An 18,642-nucleotide genomic window follows, 5' to 3' on the forward strand; every position below is an offset into this window, starting at 1 on the left:
CCCGCAGTACGAGAACGGAGACATGTGGACGTCAGGTATGAGATGAGTAAATTTCCAATTGTTGTCTGGTACGAGGAATGGAATCACACACAGATATTTGTACTCAGGACACTACATCGTATATGAAACTATGTTATGAAGCTCAAACGTGACCTCGTCTAAGAAAAAAGTGTATGAAATGATCAAGCGCAACGCGTGCTGATCTCAGCTGATCGCCCATTCTTGAGGGTTGAAGTCAATCTTTGTTGCTTCTCTTGGGGCCGGTCATTCAAAGGCAATATCGAGTATTTGTCAAAGATTGGGACACATCTGGGCCTGAAAAGTGTGTCCAGGTGTGCTTCGTGCTGTAAGCAGGTTAAACATCGATACCGAAAAGGAAAGACGGAAGGGTCAACGCATGATACCAAAAAGGATGATGAGGGTTGTTATCATCATCGTCATCACCAGGGACTGGACAAGAGCACAGCTCATTCGTACATATGGCGTAATGCTGATGTGCATAAACATGGACGAGTTCCATCGAGCTGACTATGCAAGATATGCAGAGTCATAGTGCTTGACCTGGAAGTCACCCTCGGTGATCGCTCATGTCCATCTGCCCGATCGGCGCCCGTCTCACTCCGTTCCGTCGCTTCCGCCCCGACCCGTTTGACTCTTGAGACTTGGAGGACTGTCACGGGAAGCCAAAGTCCAAGGGGGAAAAAAAAGAGAGAAAGGAGACATTCTATGAAGACACCTTACAGTCTACGACACAGTACGAGGTACATACCACATAGAAGTTACGCGACGCAAATCCCTTTGTCCATGAATCTACCCAATACGAGGAAGACACAGTTGGCCCGAAGAGTCAATAGGCAAACTACTATCGCGGTGGCTTCCACGTATTCATAGACATGGACCGGGCGGTGATGATGATGGTGGTGATCCGCGTCTCCGCAGGTTGCTCGTGGCGGAGTTTCCCATCGAGATCTGGTCTCGACTGGAAATGCCCGATTAGCTGAGCTTCACGGGGGAGATCCGGTAGTTTGGCGCTTGCCTTGCACCAGCCCATGGAGCTGGCGGTGCTGGCGAAAGCAGCGAGTGAGATTGTGAATGTCGAAGATTAGGCTCCGCGGAGAGCTTGCCTACTAGGCTCCAGTGCGGCAGTATATACGACTCGGAGCACGCACCACCCGAGTACTTGTTCATCGTCGTCAGGTCGCAGCACACAGCCACATTATCATCGATGCACCTTTTTGACGTCGTCCGAGAGAGGAGGTTCCAGGCGACTCACGGAATCACTACGACTACAGTATCTAGAGTAGCACTGAGGTTGGCAATGGTCATGACTAGGTCACATTTGACAGGCGCCATACCTCTTTCGTCCACCATGATTCGATGGGCGTGAAATCATCATTTTGCAGGGTTTGGACAGGTACCGTGTAAGCTCTCCTGCCGAATACTCAGTCGTGGTGTCTCAGGACCTACGGAGTGACACTAGTTCCTAGAGCAATCACCTTGTATTGGCCTATTCAACCCTGTTCTTACGATCACGGCGCCTATTTTCAGGAGAGTTGATAACTTGACACATGACAGTCGGGGGGGCTGGGAAGTTCCCTGTGACGACATGGACTTGGCTCCAGCAATCTGGCTGAAATCTCAAAGCCAGAAAAACACGGTAATACCATTACTGTCGGCAACAGTACGGTACGCCTCGGCGTGAATGCTGTGCCGCGCTTCCCAACGCCTCCAGTTGAGCTGGAAGTGCGTGCCCAGTAGCCCACTGAAGAGGCCCCCCAAGAGTCCGGTGGTGGGCCGCACGTCTTTTCCACTTTGGTGGCTGCTAACTGGCATCGTCGGCCCCATCGATTATTACGGCTGACGCTCTCCCTCGCTTTCTTTACCTTGAGTTCATCTCTTCGCTCCATCTTCAACCCTCTTCTCTCTTTTCCCTTCGTCGCCCTCGAGATTGTGGTCTTCTTCACCTGAAGTAACAACCATCCTTACTTCCAACTCCCGGTCCCTTCAGCTTCCGTACTGCCTGCCGCCTGACGTCTCTCACAAGACCAGACTGGGGGGAATTGTTCGCTGCCGAGCCTTTCTTGTGCTTCTCTGGTGACGCCTCGCTGATGCCGACTCGGTGGACAATTTGACGTGTACTTCGCCTCGCCGCCATCTTCGATCTCCCTCTCCTCTTTGCACACCTCTCAATTCTCGCATCGCAATTTCCACAGGGCTTGCCGATCTAGCATCCTCCCCTCCCCTTCCAGCCGAGCGCAAGTGATTGTTCGAGTCTTGCCACGGTCTCCGCCTGGAGACCTCATTCTCACACAAGATGTCCACCTTCCCATCATGGAAAGATCGCTCGCAAAATCAGTTCGGCAAACTTCAGATTCAGGTGCCATGGAAATCCTTCCAGATGCTGGTGCCTCATCGCATGCGCCGCAAGATTCGCTCCAAGCTGCGCAGCCGCCTCTCACCCACCTCATCCATATCCACACTGCAGACCTCCTTCTCGCCCGTCGACACGCTGCGGTCCTTACAGTCGCATCGATGGACTATGTATGATTTTCAATACCTACTCTTGCTCATCCTCGGTTTTTTCTCCTTGACCATCATCCAATCGCCCGGTCCACTCGCCAAGACTGCGATCGCAACTCTGCTCCTCTTCTCTCCTCTCTTGCCGATCACTCGGCAGTTTTTCCTGCCATTCCTGCCCGTTGCCGGATGGCTCATTTTCTTCTACGCTTGCCAGTAAGTTCGGAGCTATGTTCCCTCCGCGCGCCGAGATGCCCCCTGGACTGGTGTTCCTCCCTGGGTCGCCTTGGTTTGCCCCCTTGTATTGTTTGTTTTGCCTCTTTCAAGACAACGCGGTCCTCTCGGGACGGGTTTCCGATTGCCCAGTTTTCCAGGCAAAGCGAGGACTCGTGATTTCGTCGTCATGGAGGACATGAATCCGTCTCTGCTGAAATCAATGCGCTAACGTCACCGTCTCTTAGATTCGTTCCAAGTGATTGGCGCCCGGCGATTTGGGTACGCGTGTTGCCTGCGTTGGAGAACATCCTGTACGGTGCCAACATCAGTAACATTCTGTCTGCTCATCAGAATGTCGTGCTGGATGTGCTCGCATGGATCCCTTATGGCCTCTGCCACTACGGTGCACCATTTGTGGTTTCCATACTCCTTTTCATCTTTGGTCCCCCCGGAACGACTCCTCTTTTCGCTCGCACCCTGGGATACATCAGTATGTTTGCTGTCACGGTGCAGCTGGTCTTCCCCTGCTCCCCTCCCTGGTACGAGAACTTGTACGGCCTTGCTCCGGCCGACTATTCCATGCAGGGCAATGCGGCCGGATTGACGCGGATTGATAAGCTGCTTGGGATCGATCTGTATACATCGGGTTTCAAGCAGTCTCCCGTCGTCTTTGGCGCCTTTCCCTCCCTTCACGCCGCGGATTCCACCTTGGCCGCTCTGTTCATGAGCCACGTCTTCCCGCGCCTGAAGCCCTTGTGGGTCACCTACACCCTCTGGATGTGGTGGGCCACCATGTACCTGTCTCACCACTATGCCGTCGACCTGGTCTGTGGTGGTCTACTGGCCACCATCGCGTTTTATTTCGCCAAGACTCGGTTCCTTCCCCGTGTTCAGGCCGACAAAACCTTCCGCTGGGATTATGACTACGTGGAAATCGGCGATGCCTCGCCTGAATTCGGCTACGATCTCGCCAGCCTGGACGGCGACTTCAATGGGGACAGTGACGAGTGGACCGTGGGCTCTTCCTCATCCGTGAGCTCTGGTAGCCTCAGTCCGGTTGACGATCACTATTCTTGGGAAAGTGAGACACTGACCTCCAATCACGACCTTGAAGCTGGCCGCTAAGGCATTTCGCGGTACCTGAATTCGACTCTCTAATCACCCCATCGCATTGCACTTCCTCCCCTTGGTTTCCCCCTATGGGGTGACGGCGTTACCCATTTAATGATCCATGCTTTTTGTGGGGAGGGATCATCGCCTGCATCAAGCCCTTTTTTTTTCGACACCTTACCACTTCTTAATCCTTCTTCACCGAGGTCTTTCGTGCACGTGCTCTCGGGCCCTTTGCGCGACGGCCTTTACGCCGTTTTGGCTGTACATGTCATCGTCGTCCATTGCCACGACGATGAATCGTTTTCCCGTCTATAATCTTAATACCCGTGATGGAGCTTGCTCATCGGCTCGAGCTATGAGCTCAAGTCCGCCTAATCCACCGTTGCTGGAGACCTTCGCTTGCACAGAAAATCGATCCGACTCGACCCTTATTTTTTGAACCCTCTCCGAGTCGGCCGATCACTTTGGGAATGCTTTTCTCGCTCATGTCCTTCGCTACGACTTTTCTTCCCCGATCGAACGGTTTCTCTCCCCCTCTTATCACACTTCGCTTCATACCCGGTCGGGGGTATACACCCATTTTTATCTTTCGTGTCAATCGCTTTCACACAAGGCGCCTGGGAACTTTGCATATACGGTTTACGGGAACTGGAAAAAGGTTTCGGCGCCTGGTTTTGCACCATCACTCGCTGTGCACTAGAAGTTTGGGTTGGCTTGGACTGGACATTGGCTGCCTTGAGCGCCTGGTCTGTTTTTCATTGGAGACATAGAAGGCGGGGCATGGTCTGGAGTTTGCCGCGGCGGAATTCTGCCCACCTTGTCGTGGTGGCCAGTAGTAATGTCTATTCGTGTCTGGCATGGCAAATGTCGATGGGTTGACATTTGCGCGGTACCTTACCGGGAGGCGTTGATGGCGAGGACTCGAGAGCCAGTGGCTGATCTTCCACGATCAGCTTCTGCAATGCGGAAGCCCGCTCTACATCTTCGCTTTGGGGAATTCAAGATCAGTCAAAAGGCGCGGTTGCCCTTTTTGAATGGTTAGATTACCCGTCCCTCCCAGGCTTCTCCCTCCGTCAACCTGCTCCGTTCAATTGCAGTTTTCACTGCCACTACGAATTAATGTAACGACTAATGTTGCTTTTCACTCCGCCTTTGCCTTTCCACTGGACTTGTATGGTTGCACGGATGACTCGCGCTCTCGCCTCTGGCTAATTTCTTCCTCCCCCTTCCCTGGAGGCGTATTCGAGACTGCGTTTGATTGCAACCAACGTAGCCCGAAAAGGGACACGGCGTCGGATATGATTACTTGCATTATCCTTACCTCTAACATGAAATTATGAAACAACCCTATATTGTTATCCATACCTTTTCTTCCTCCCGATCGAGGTCCAGATAGGTGGTAGGCTGCCGCGCCGGACCCGCGCGACAGATCCCCTGTGCGACTTCTTTTAGGTGTCTTTGCAGAACCCGTGAGCGAGCTCATGAAAGCCCGTTAACAACCTTATCAGCGTGTAAGACGGGCGACGCCCACGTGCGTATGTTTGAGGTAAAACTTGTATGGTCAAGTTTCTTGGCTTTCTTGTAGAATCGTCTATTCACTTCCCCCCCCTCCCCCCCCCATTTTTTTCCTCTTTTAAGATTTCAGACAGAGAAGTACCCGATTACACGGCAGTCCTGCCATGATGGAACGATTGTCTCCAGCCACTGGAGATTGGGGAGTACAGTAGTTAGAGAACCAAAAAAAGAAATCGGCAAAGGGTGGAGAGACAGAAGGGGGAAAAGATGATAAAGGCCTGCGTATGACACTGGATAAGTCCATATGTTGGTACGAAGGCGAACGAGATAGGTGAGGTCATGCATTTCATTCATTACAAGTTATTCAAGTGACGATGCATATTATCTACTGATCTTAGGTAGTAGCACACCCTCTTCCAATGGGGTTTTGTACTTGAGCACGGCCAGGCTGACGACAAACCTGAGGTAAGACAGAGCTCTCGCCATGTCCAATTCAGGTGTACCTCCAGAAGGGATTCGCTTCTGTCTGGCCAAATTATCGTGGAATCACACACATCTTCAAACCGAATATCCACTTGTGCCCAAACGCCTGTTTTCTAAGTCATTGCAATTATCATCTCGGGCACCGAGTTCGGGTATTGTTTATTCATCATCGAAGATCTGCACTCGGTCCGCGTATTCACGAATTTTCGAGTAGTAGGTCTCTTCGATTTCGTCGCCTCGGCCCCCGGCAACACGGAGGATGAGGTCATTCAAAGAGGATCGGCCAAGTATATCGACATGGTCGCCTAAATACGTAGGCAGAGAGGTGAGTAAAGGAGCTCAACGCTTGCGTGATACGAAGAGGGGAGGTGGATATATCAATCAATACCTGTATTGGGTCCACCGCGTGGGGAGAAACGGTCCGGTTCGTGAGGCATCTCAAAGACCTTGATTTTCGCCCCGGCGGGATTATATCGCTTGATGCGCCAGCCTTTGGCACACATGTAGCCCGTGCTCAGCAGGTTGACCGTCCCGTCACCTTCACCCATCAAGACGCCATGGTCGATATTTTCATTGATCGTCACAGTCGTGTCGATGCTCACATTTAGATTCACCAGGGGATCAAGATCTTCTTGGTAGAAATAGCTTCTTTCTGTAGGTTTGCCGACGCCGTAGAAGCAGTAAATTTTCATATTCGGTGCCAGTGGAAGACGGGCCTCGAGGGGATTCAACCATGTTCGCGGATCTTTCTCATTCGCCTCCACTTCGCGTTTTGTATGCGCGACTCCGTGAGAGTAGCTGCCCAGCACTTGCTCGCGGTACCAGTCCTCACTTTGATCCAACATGTACTGCAGACTCTCGGATGTGGTAAGGTTGCGCCGCGTCCACGAGGAATTGGTCTCTCGGAACCTGATCAGATTGCCAAAGCTGACTTCCTGACCGGGCTTATCATCAGGGGCCCAGGTCGCATTACCCCAGACGGCATCACCGCCCTTAGGAAGCATGCTGGAAATGCCGGGCATGGCCCGGAAGATCTCCGCCCGCTCCTCCTTGGACAGGAATTTCTCCAGGCCATAGACGGCAAAGGCGTTCAGTTGTGCTGTATCACGCATCTCGCCAGACAAGACGGCCGTCAGCCCTTTGACGGCACCCAACATGCACCCACTGACGTTGATCCAGGAGTCGATATGGCGATCGACCCAATCCTTGCCACCGTTGCCGTGAGCTTCACTTTCCACCCATTTGAAGAAGAACAGGACAACTTGCGAGCCCATGCTGTGCGATACCAGAGATATCTTTTCGCCTCCTGTTTCGACCGCGGTTTCAATATAGGATTTCAGTCTGCTGAAATACTTGTCGCGAACTTCGAGATTCAAGTAGGAAAGTCGCCAGTCATAGGCAGCGGTGAAGGCATTAGTTGGGTCATATCCAATGGTCGCCAAGTTCTCGAGAATTTTGTTCCAGATCCAGTATCCCGTGATAAAGAAGTCTGTGGCGTCGAAGCCCTGCGCAGCTCGCAACTTGATGCCCGGTGGATCGAGTCCCGTCTTGCGGTCTAGCATGATGTGGTTTTTCCATTCGGCTTTATCCAGAACCAAAGCTCGCATCATGGTCCAGCTGCCCCATAGCCGCCGACGGAAGTACTGGCGTGAATTGTCCCCGGTCCCCCAACTCTCAAGTCCCGTAGAGATAACGCCGGGGATCATCACCACTGGATGTTTGGCGCCGATCCCTTGGGACTGAAGGTGCAGGCCGACGGCAAAAGAATCGTAGCTGACTGCATCACGCTCACGTTGCTAGAGCCACATATAATCAGCGCGATCCAACAAATGTGTCTTCCTCTCAGCAGCCAAAGCAAACCTTTGAAGGCGGGCGAACCACTTACAGAGAATGCCTTTGCATCACGCACAATGCCTTGAGGCATCACATCAATCAACGACTCCAGATTCAAGTCCATCAACGATTCCAAACTGATGACCTCCTGTTGATTCGCAAAGAAGAGGGCAACCAAGACGCCGAACAAGCCACCAAGTACGAAAATAAATCCATTTCGACGCTTGCTTCGTGGTCGAATAACCAGCTGCTTGACCTTTGCACCACCAAACTCTTCGCGAAGTTTGTCCTCTTCCGTCTTGAGCCGGTTTAATAATGGCCGTCCCTTGCTGTCCTTCTTATCGCCCGGTGCGGCATCATCCTTGCCCGCACGACGGCGCAGCATATTGCGACCGCGGAGAAAGCCGAGATCACCCAGAGGGCTCTCACCAGAGCTTCAGCGAACTAACTTGACGAAAGGTGGAAAAGGGACTTTTCTTGTGTTTGTTGCTCTCAGCTGACCCGAAAAGTGAGGGAGGAGGGAGAAATGAGTCGGAAGAGACTGCTTGAAAGAAAAGCAAGAAACATGTGCGTGTGTGTGTGTGTACCTGCACTTGTGCAGGAACGCGGGATCACGGGCGTCACATGGCAATTCTCGGGAGACCCGACTTTTGGGGAGCTCGTCGCGTCACACTTAAGCTTCCAGCTTTCCCTTCAGTTCCGCTTCCGACCTGACATCTTCCGACTCCGAACGACTGCAGCACCAGCCACCGACTGCTGACCAGTGGATAGACAGACCAAAAGCTACTCCGCGACTCCACTCTTGTCGGGGGCCATCTCTACCGCACAACCCAGTGAACCCCACCCTTCCCAGAGCACTTCAACAAGTTCACAACTCACTCAAAAGCTGCGACAGTCGGGTCGACGCGCCCTGAACACCATTGGCTCTTTCCACTATCCATATCATTCCTCGACGTTCTCTCTCCAAGACTGTGAAGATGAGTCAAAGTGACTCGTCTGATTTGCGCTACGTGCGGTATGACAGTGCCCGTGAAAATGAATACGTCGCCGCCATGCGTCAATTGATCTCCAAAGATCTGTCGGAACCCTATAGCATCTACGTCTACCGGTATTTTCTCTACCAATGGGGCGATCTCTGTTTTCTTGCTATGGACGAGAACGACGAAATGGTGGGCGTCGTGGTCTCGAAGCTGGAGCCGCATCGTGGAGGTCCACTCCGAGGGTACATTGCTATGCTGGCTGTGCGCGAGGAGTCCCGAGGTCGAGGGATTGCGACCAGGCTAGTACGCATGGCTATTGACGCCATGATTGAGCGCGACGCGGATGAGGTACGTCTTCTGTCCGACATACGAGTGAGGCAGAGGGGTTTGTTCGGATTGCTCACCGTGAGATATGATTTGCAGATTGTCCTCGAGACCGAGATTACCAATACTGCTGCCATGAAGCTCTACGAAAGACTGGGCTTCTTACGCAGTAAACGACTCCACCGTTATTACCTCAACGGCAACTCCGCATACCGCCTTGTCCTCTACCTGCGAGAGGGGGTAGGCTCTATCCGGACCTCATACGACCCGTATGGCCCGCCCTATCCAATGGATCATCCCATTGCTCCGACAACTGAAGGAAACGGCAGTTGAGTCAGTCGATGCGACAACTTCGTCATGTCGTGCTCCCGCGTCTCGATCGGAGTCCAGGCTTTGTTCTCAAAAACTCAATGGGCGAGGACATGAGCGATGGAGTGTTCAGTTTGATCAACTCTGAGAGCTCGCTTGCCTTTATTGCAAATTCAATGCAAACCAGCCAGCACACTTGACAGACGAGAATTGCCCGGAGTAGTCTCACTCCCACCGAAAGAGAGGGGGAGAGGGAGCCTATTTTCTGTTTCTCATCTACTCAGTCGCCGCCGAAATTGATCTTCTCGACTGGAGCTAGGGACTCCCTTTAGCATTGACCACATTGATTGGATGGGGCTCTTATCAAGGAGTGCAGCCGAGGCACCAATGCAGAGTCGGCAACAGGACAATGACTCGGTGAGAAAGCATCACGTTACGAACATCGCATGACTGCGTTGTCATACCACCTTCCATCGCAAGCGAAGCGGCTTGAATCTCATACTTTGCATCGATTTCGCTCTCTGGTGGTGTTTTGGTGAATCAGCTCAATCCCCGTTAAAGTCTTCCTGTCCTCGGGCTTTTCCTTTGGCTTGATTGACTCAAGTTCCTATCTGGCATTGAGCTTGGGCAATACTGATGCTCGCAAAGCCTCACATCTATTCAGTGTTGTGTGATAGGGCTGAACTCGCAAGAATGAGGATCTCAGAACGGACGTCAGGTAATTGCATGGGAACGGCGGTTTTTTGTCGACCTTAGCAAATGAGAGACAATCAAATGTTCAGCGACTCTTCATTGGAGGCGCAGGTCTCCGGGTAAATCCACATTTTCTGCCTTCCAATGTACATCCAGCCTCGAACAAACAAGATGAGTCAAAATCGAGAAGCTTTCAAAAGTGACGGGCCTGTGTATTTCACGACAAGTCACCCAGGATTTTACGAATCAGAGCCACTGTCTCGACAATTCGACTCAATAAACAAATGGTGCACAGTGGCTACAGGCGGGGAAGCCAGCTCTTTCACGATCTACATAGGATGCTAGATCACTGGTACCTAGTCATGGAGAGCACAAGCTGCTCGGTTCAATGATATGGATCCATTTTGGAGTGAAGGGGCTTGTAGTCCAGTTGAGGCGAGACGGAGAAGTGTCTTTATCATACACTTCTACTAGGTAAATCAAGCATTCATTGATTCCACCGGGTTTATCAGATGATAGAGCATCGACGCTGAGATGCCCGACTATCCTACCCGAGAGATTGATGATCATCGCAAACGCCGTCTGGACGTTCGTGAGACTCTGCGGTGACTACTTCGTGATCACGGGGTTTGCAGCAAATTCGTCGAGTGCCTGCCTCAATGAACCGGGCACATCTTTTCGTCCACACATATTCTGGATATGACTCGGTTATGATATTAGCTGTATGCTACTTCTCGCGACGAGGTATTCTGAGAGGACTCGTCATGAAATGAAAGCAAATAAAGACGTCTCTCTAATGGTAATATCCTAGACGAGCAGTAAGGAACACCTTGGAAGAAAGGTCATTCAGAACAAGCACATCTAGCGTCGTACAGTTACCGACGATGTCATTTGATGGTCGAGGCCGTGTTTCAGTAACTCGTCTAATATGTCTTCACTGCTAGGTGTGTCTGGCGGCGGAGTGGTGACTTTCAACGAATGTGAGTCGGTCTGGTTCAGCCATCCACGGTTCCAATTGGCCTGCCTCCGCCAGTTGTCGCACCCTGTGGCTGAAGCTACAGACACATATAGCGTAGCGTTTTAAATCACTCTGATGTATCCTGTTTCGTTGGCTGAAGAGATGCCACGAGCTTTTAATATATGGCCATCAAGTTTGTTGGCAGCCCCTTACGTCATCGGCCTAGAATCTTGCCCTGACCGTGCCACCACGAAGATCATCTTGACCATAGTAAAATACCTAACTGACTACCTTATCTAGATAGCTAGAGAAACGTGAGTAATGTACCCCCCAAAAAGAAAATCTCTGGCATCTTTGCAGATGAGATCACTCCATTCTTTCTGATTCCAATTTCCCTACGCTCTTGCGACCGCTGTCGGTGTCAACAAGCAAAGACAAACGAGCTTCAATCCGCCTCAACCGAACCTCTGTCGTCGTAGGTCACCTGGATACTCGCCGTGATTTTGACTATCGTCCGTGACTGCACCATCATGCCCGTCGATCCCGTTTCGAGCAGTGTTGGCTCCGTCAACAAGGCCAGCGACACCGCGACCAGCACGGCCAAATCGACCACCAAGAAGCCCGTCAAAAAATTACAAAAGACCACTAAACCGGTGACCAGCGATCCAGACCTTCCCGGTGGATTTCCCAGCGAAGAGACTGCTCGCAAGAATGACCAACCTCCACCCTCGGTCAACTTTGGCGGTATCTGGACGGCCATCAAGCAGTGGTTTGCCTCGTTCGTTCCGTGGGCCTTTGACTGGTTCGAAGTCTTTGTCCAAACGTTAGTCAACAAGTACCTGCCAGCACCGAAACAGGCGGCCATGTACGAGAAGATTCTGCAACGGCCGATTGCTTCGACATTTCTTATCTGTCAGATGATCTGCTGCGGGGTGCCTTTGCTTGTCTTCCTCTTGGGAGTGTTCTTGTTTGCGATCATTGCGGTGCTGCTCTGGGTGGTGTTGGCGCTGCTGATTCTGGGCCCGGTCTTGCTTGTGGCCAGTATGATGGGTGTTTCGCTTTGGGGTTGGGGTTGGGTGTTTTATGGATTGGTCAAGTTTCTCGATCGGAAGTTCCTGGGCGGTGTGATTATGCGCAGTTGGGCGATCAAGCAACAGACTGATGTTGGGCAGGACGAGGGTGAGGCCGAAGAGACGACCGTGGAAGAAGAAGGTGGGAAGAAAGAACAATGATGGATGGTCTTGTGAGGGGGGCGAATATCACATTGGAGACTGCCCGTCGACGGAGGGAGACCGGTGAGCTTGCTTGCTGACTGGATAATATTGTGCTTGTTATGAGGCCGTGCATTTGTATTTTAATTTTATCAATTGAAGCAAGCTATACGGGTCATTTTGACATACATGCGATCAAGTTACGAGTGACAAATTACCATTGTCCTCAGTATCGTCGTCTGGAGAAAGAATAAATTGGCCGGTCAACATCATCGACTTTGCTTTAACCTTTTAGTTCTTAGAGTTGGGCAAGCCGATGGATTCAAATCTACCTTTCTCTGCGACAACAAGGAGTTTTGTAATGGAAAACTTCAACCTTTGATATCTCGAATGTGATCTGCCGAGCGCTTCTTGCTGACTATTTCCCTTTGATCATGGGTCAATTATTGCGATGAATTTCATCAACAAGTGATCAGATATGGAGCCGTTAACAGTCCCCGAAATTCCTTTTCGTTTCGAGGACAAGCTGAAGCCAGTTGGCTTTTTTTGAATCATCAAATCGATTGTAGTAAGGTAGGTATTCCTCGATCATCATCTGGAAGACCCTCTCTTATTCTTGAGAACTAAAAAGATACACCAGCTTCCGACGGGATACCCGGTCGAAATACACCATTGAATATTAGAAAGGCCACAACCCCCGCTAACAGGCCGGTCTTGCAAGCAAAAATCCAATAGAATGAGATTGAATCATAGTCGGCAAATCTGAAGCTCTAAATTCAACATTCTGAGCATGTATGTACTGTAGTAGAATCACCTCCTTGACAGAGCCCTCAGAGCTAAATGACCGGCCCCTACTACGCATGGCGAAAGATCTACCCCAACGGTTATCTGCAACTCCGCCAGCAGCAGACAAAGTACAAGCCAAGTCTTACTAGGAAAATAACATTTGTCGATTTTTACACCTGTGCAGTTTTGAAAGAAAGAAAAAAAGAAAAAGAAAACGGCCCCCCGCTCCTATAGCAGCAGGGGTGTTTGGTGTCGAATTGATCTGCAAAAGAGTGCCTAGCGCGTTTCATCATGGCAAACGGGTGAATCGGCAATCAATGGGGACTCGGGTGGGGGTGTTGAAAGTGTAAGTACACGCGGCTACACGGTGACTCGTGTCGGCTGGACTCTGGCACCAGGGATTGATCGGAAAAGCTGCCGTGACTGGGCAGTGACTGGTTCTGGATGTGTTGGGTCAAGACTCTACCTAGGGAATAATATCCCAGCGAGTGGGCGGCTAGAACCTTGATTCGGAAGAGATATGGCCTGAGTAGCTTGTGGGTCGAGAACATCTCCGACTGCGAGAATTGTCCAAAGACTGCATCTTCGAGAGAAGTCGGGTGCAGTAGATCTAAGTGAGCTGCGTACTGGGTACACGCGGCAGATAACGGATGAAGAAGAGACTAAACTACCAAGTCTGGGAGTAAACATAGCAGTTCAGGTGACTGTTGATCAACGTGCATCAAGCCACCTCTTGATTATTCTGCAGTTGATCACTCGGCCGGAAAATAAATGCCAGTGAGATTGCGATATGTTCGGACTGGGGCCGTCGAGGAACCTTGACACGCTAACCTCTTTTCCACATCCCCTGCAGATTTCCACTTTTGGAGATACGATATCTTTTTTCCCCTCATCCTGAGCCATAAGTAGCAACGCAACGCAACTGGATTCTCTGCATCGGCCAAGGAAGTACGGCACACCCTGAATTTCAAGTACCAGGCGGCCGCTTTGTAATAAAGATGAGAAGATCAATATTGCCTCAAGAATTGGCCAAGTGACCCCAGTAGATTGTAACCCTTGCCAACCCCCGGCATTTCATGCAAAGCATGTGTTTCAGAGGGCGTGCTCGAAGCAAACGGCCTGATTGTTGCCGGTCAAACGGCTGCCTGCATGCGCCTGTCTTACACAGAGTCAAACCACTGTCCACATATTGGTGATAAACCTGAGGTGGTACCAAAACGGCCGTGCAGACAGGGCTGGGGAGGGTCAAGTGGCTGGACGCAGGGGGCTGGCGCTGATGCTGCGTATCTATTTGAGTTGCAGGAAGCCGGACGGTTCGAGACTCAGGAGAAGGACAGGCCAGGTCGGGAAAGGGCTCAGTCTGACTGCAGCTCATTCTTGAGAAGCGAGGGCTACGGGCGAGTCACTCATGCCATCTGATAGGGAATTGATCAGAAGTCGGTACCAATACCCACTCAGGGCCGCTCTTTTGCAGATTCATGTTACTCTGTCATTATCTACAGTACTTGCGCTACAGGTACGACGATCCATTGGAGTTTGAGTCGGTGCCTATGCCTGGCACTATGTACCACGATTGGCACGGCGAGGACAATGCACCGTGTCTCATCAACGCCGGCTGGGAGCACTGGCCAAAACTCTATCTATCTGCACAGCAGTCAGGACGACTGTACAGTGATACTAGCTTATTTGGAGTTTCGCCGGGGTGCCACCGGAGAGGATAACATATGGGGGAAAAAGGAAAGAGGGGGGGAACGAAGCAAACACAAGGCACTTCGGCTTAATGAATTCATCTCATGCAGCCCCGCAGGTTGGTAGAGATGGGAAATCGATTGCGTACTTTCCGGCAAACAGCTCCGACGCTGATGTATGGACAAGGTGGAACTGGAATTACAACGACATACAAGCGCACAGAGTCGAAAGTTCTCGACTGATTCAATCTGGATTCAGTGCAATGAGCGGGTTTCCATCACTGTCTGACTGGTGAAGCACATGGCTCATGTGCCTCGAACTCTGCAGTACACAGGATTGTTGTACGATCAAATCGACCATGAAAGACGGCCAGCGTTCCCTTCCTGATCACATATTCACGAACTGTATTTGAGACAAACCTGTTAATGCTGGTTTGTCCCCAGGATCGCGGCTTGGTCATTTAGGTTCATCGCTGTACCTTGGCTGTGTGTGTGTAGCTGTGTACCCATCAGACTCCACTGGATTTGAGTCTGCCGCATGCGAAAAAGCAATCAAGTTGAGGGCCTTCTCGGATCAATGAACCGGGAGGCCGGGGGTGCCTTGATCCATGCACCTGCGCTACCTTATGTTTTGCGGTTGGGCAGGCAGATTGTCCACAATTGTGAGACATGCGGTCGCTAGCGTCAAAATGCCCGTAGCACCTGTCACCATGCTAAGCTCTGGATGGAGGAGGGCAGATCTGGTCTGGGTATACCGGACATCGGAACTTTGTTGCGTGGCGTCATTGCGACTTCATCTGAGCACTTGATACCAGTCACCACGGTCTCAACAGAGAGTAGCCCTTGAATTGCCTACTAATTCACACATGAAACCATGGCAGATTGCCCGGTTCAAACGCGGCCTCATAGACAAATTGGAGTAACCCACAAGTTCCTATACAGAACCAAGTTTCTGGAGACAAGAAATATGAAAAGAGTCTGTCACTTTCCAGAGCGATTGGTATGCCTTTTCTCGTCAGTCGTACGGTCCCTGGAGAGATGGCCTATCGCCTTGAACCGGATCCTGACGATCCCGGGAGTCACATGCATGGGCCACCAGGAACACGAGGCCGCTAGTACAGAAGCGGCTGGCACAGAGAACCCCATCTTCTGTCAAGACAACATCCTTGTCTCTTGCGATCCTTATCTGTACAATTCTCTATCAGGATTTGCCTCGCAGACTGGCTGCATGGTTATCCCTCCATCTTTATCATTCACGAGAGTGAGGGGGAACCTTCGGCTTCGTAGGTCTTGTCGATCGGACAGAACCTTGACTACTCGTGAGACTTGCTCTCCGTTACCAGAACTATATCTGAAACTGCCCGTCACTTTCTCTGGATGATCTCAATATGGACGGTACCTGATGCTCGGTTGATCCAGCGGGGATGGAGGGGGGGGGGAGAGATGAAAGGGCTCTCCAGCTAGCGATAACCATCTGCCGAGACTGGCCTGCCATGACTCGGGTTTCTGCCATTCAAGATAGTCAACTCATCCTCCTCCTGATTCTTGGCTGCAGGTTCCGAGTGTCGAGGTACATGTATACATACTCCTGGAAGTCCTGGCTGCCTTGGTGGGTCAGAGTCAGGACCAGTCAAACGCATCCCATCCCACATGGAGGTCTCGTGGTTTCCCTCAACGCCCCTCTTTCGCAATCCGGCTAGTCTACTTTGAATAGAACTCGGTGTGATCGGATGCTCTTTTCCTATCCACTTTCATTTTTTTTTCTTTTTGGGATCTCGCTCCGAGTCTCTCTAATCCAGGAGAGTCGGGCGTTCTCCACCGAGTTGGTGCCTTTGAAGAGGGGAGAAGTCAGTGCGGACTTGCGGGCCCCGTTTGCCTTCCCCAGTCCTGCTTCGGATGCAGGTACCAGTGGGCCGTGCAGAGTCTGAAAAATGAACCAACCACCTCTTCCGTTGCGGGTTCGGCGCATGAGACCTCCTGAGATGTCCGTTGCGTGTCTTGCCAATACGCTATGAGTTCGGAGGGGAAAGCGAGAGGGGGAGAGAAACAGAAAAAAAAAGACAAAAGAGAAAAATAAATAAAAAGAAAACTCATCTGCAGTCGGGGAATGCGGACAAGCTGTCACCTAGGAAGAAATGGACTGAAGATCACGACATTGCTCAGGGACTCATGCCGATGATCACTCAATTGGCCCAGTAACGTGCTCATTTGGAGATGGCTCGATGCTGATTGACGGCTCGCGATGAGGTACCTCCCTCATACTGGGTCCCAAATGCGGCCATCATGGATCATGTGGAATTCAGCCCGCATGGATCGCAGTTGGCAGCCAAGAATGGTAACGTCAATCCCTCCAGGGTGCCAAGGTGGTCTACGATCTAGTGCCCGCACTCCGCAGTATCCTCGTATCATGGCCTCTTGACAATGCGTCTTGACGTTTCGCAAGCGCGGTAGGAGCGGCCAAGTGCTTTGGAGCCTTTGAAGCGTCGATCTGCGACGATGGAAGACATACGTAACGACTGACTCCGTTGTGGCTTGAATCAGATTCAGGACCCAATACTCTTCCTGTTTGTGAAGAGAGGTCCCGGACGAGGTGATTCAAAGCAGCAAGATAACCCGCGCGAGGTTCATCCGATGCCCCCGAGAGCGTACGGGCGTCGATGCACCTCCGTAGTGTTCGACATGGCCCACTGCGAGGCTTGGGTGCCGGGCTTCGGGTGTGGCAAAGTCGATGACAAACTTTGGAACTGGTTCAGGGGAGGACGATCGGCAAGATCGAGAAGGGGGTGAGTGAACACGGCAAACACGCACCCCTCCAGAGGCGAGGGAGCGAAAGATGGAACCCTGAAGCCGCTAGTGTATATGGCGTCTGCACGTCGACGGATCCATCACTCCCCAGATCGCAGTACGACGCTGCACGGCGCACCACTTGAGCGTCTTGAGGCATTTGATCAAGAATGACGCAGCGATATTGGCAATAGACGCAGATTGCTCTCAGGCTACTTTTGCGAGGAAGACTATCGTACAATGTTGTCGACTGGACGGGGAAGGATGAACGTGTCAGGAAGAGATCGTTAGCATGGCCGATAGTGAGAGATACCCTTGCATGAGAGGTGGGGAGAAGAAGAAAAAGGCAAAAAAAAAACAAGAATCTGACTATGGGTAAAGTGATGCCGGATCTACTACTACAGTTGGCAGACGAGGTACACAGAAAAAGAAATGAACTGCGAACAAGAAAACAGAGTGTCGAGGATCCATTGCCAAAAAGATGTCCATTTGTCTGGTTCCTGAGTGCCTGCTGCCCAGCCAGGAACCAGGACCAGCGGAGAGGCTCACTGCGTCGGCGGGAGCGCAAAATGAGGAACCATCAGGAATTGATCGTATGGGCGTCGGTGCATCCTTACTGTCTGATACTATACTTCAGTACTGCAGTATGCACTCTATCGAGCAGAGTAGTACTCTTTGTATTTCATCCGAGAGTACTACAACTGTCAAAGTGGTGTACTCCATGCGCCTTGTCGGTGACTCGGTACCAACTCCGGTACGGAGTCGGCCGTGGTTGATAGAAATTCCCAGCCCAAACCGCATGAACGGATCCATCGATTAAGATTTCTGTTGCTCCTCATCATTCATCGGCGCGTTTCCCCTTTTTGCGACTCCACTCGTTCTTCTGGGCTGCGCGCACTCTGAACCGTGAACCGGGTGGCCCCAACGCCCGGCTTGAGAGTCCTCACGCCAACATTGAATTGCTGAACTCAATGATCACCGATCGCCTCCTCCCTCCTCAAGACTCTCACCACTCGGGACCTGACAGGCGTCCGTGACTCCTGTCCAGCCGATTGGCAACGCCTCCAAAGACACCGGTTTCATTTCCTCCCCGTGGTACCTGGTACCTGGCCCGCCGACAGTGGAACGGACTGGCAACTGACGGGACTCACCTCAAACCAATTTCATCTTTTTCGATCTCTCACACCCCCTTCGGCCCCGCCCTCTCGTCTTTCTTGACTCTTGACTCCTGC

General features: G+C 51.6%; 6 protein-coding genes across 6 annotated transcripts; 4 read left to right on the top strand and 2 right to left on the bottom strand.

The window, feature by feature from the left end:
* Positions 1 to 2,314: 2,314 nt before the first annotated feature.
* POX_b03252 (Inositol phosphorylceramide synthase catalytic subunit aur1) lies at positions 2,315 to 3,858 on the top strand (the record flags this gene model as incomplete). Its single annotated transcript, XM_050112152.1, has 2 exons — positions 2,315 to 2,733; positions 2,979 to 3,858. 2 exons carry the CDS (start codon positions 2,315 to 2,317, stop codon positions 3,856 to 3,858), a joined length of 1,299 nt encoding a protein of 432 aa, XP_049972498.1.
* Positions 3,859 to 6,003: 2,145 nt separating this feature from the next.
* POX_b03253 (Phospholipid:diacylglycerol acyltransferase) lies at positions 6,004 to 8,062 on the bottom strand (the record flags this gene model as incomplete). The annotated part of the gene is made up of 3 exons (XM_050112153.1): positions 6,004 to 6,149; positions 6,233 to 7,640; positions 7,730 to 8,062. 3 exons carry the CDS (start codon positions 8,060 to 8,062, stop codon positions 6,004 to 6,006), a joined length of 1,887 nt encoding a protein of 628 aa, XP_049972499.1.
* A 592-nt stretch (positions 8,063 to 8,654) lies between these two features.
* On the top strand, positions 8,655 to 9,314 carry POX_b03254 (N-alpha-acetyltransferase 30; the record flags this gene model as incomplete). The annotated part of the gene is made up of 1 exon (XM_050112154.1): positions 8,655 to 9,314. The coding sequence occupies one exon, from the start codon at positions 8,655 to 8,657 to the stop codon at positions 9,312 to 9,314; it is 660 nt and encodes a 219-aa protein (XP_049972500.1).
* Positions 9,315 to 11,471: 2,157 nt separating this feature from the next.
* On the top strand, positions 11,472 to 12,173 carry POX_b03255 (uncharacterized protein; the record flags this gene model as incomplete). Its single annotated transcript, XM_050112155.1, has 1 exon — positions 11,472 to 12,173. One exon carries the CDS (start codon positions 11,472 to 11,474, stop codon positions 12,171 to 12,173), a length of 702 nt encoding a protein of 233 aa, XP_049972501.1.
* A 5,048-nt stretch (positions 12,174 to 17,221) lies between these two features.
* On the bottom strand, positions 17,222 to 17,570 carry POX_b03256 (uncharacterized protein; the record flags this gene model as incomplete). The annotated part of the gene is made up of 2 exons (XM_050112156.1): positions 17,222 to 17,370; positions 17,435 to 17,570. 2 exons carry the CDS (start codon positions 17,568 to 17,570, stop codon positions 17,222 to 17,224), a joined length of 285 nt encoding a protein of 94 aa, XP_049972502.1.
* Positions 17,571 to 17,891: 321 nt separating this feature from the next.
* Positions 17,892 to 18,230, top strand: POX_b03257 (uncharacterized protein; the record flags this gene model as incomplete). The annotated part of the gene is made up of 1 exon (XM_050112157.1): positions 17,892 to 18,230. The coding sequence occupies one exon, from the start codon at positions 17,892 to 17,894 to the stop codon at positions 18,228 to 18,230; it is 339 nt and encodes a 112-aa protein (XP_049972503.1).
* Between the last annotated feature and the right edge of the window lie 412 nt (positions 18,231 to 18,642).

Source organism: Penicillium oxalicum, chromosome II (genome assembly GCF_001723175.1).
Source record: "Penicillium oxalicum strain HP7-1 chromosome II, whole genome shotgun sequence".
In the NCBI taxonomy this organism is placed as follows: Eukaryota; Fungi; Ascomycota; class Eurotiomycetes; order Eurotiales; family Aspergillaceae; genus Penicillium; species Penicillium oxalicum.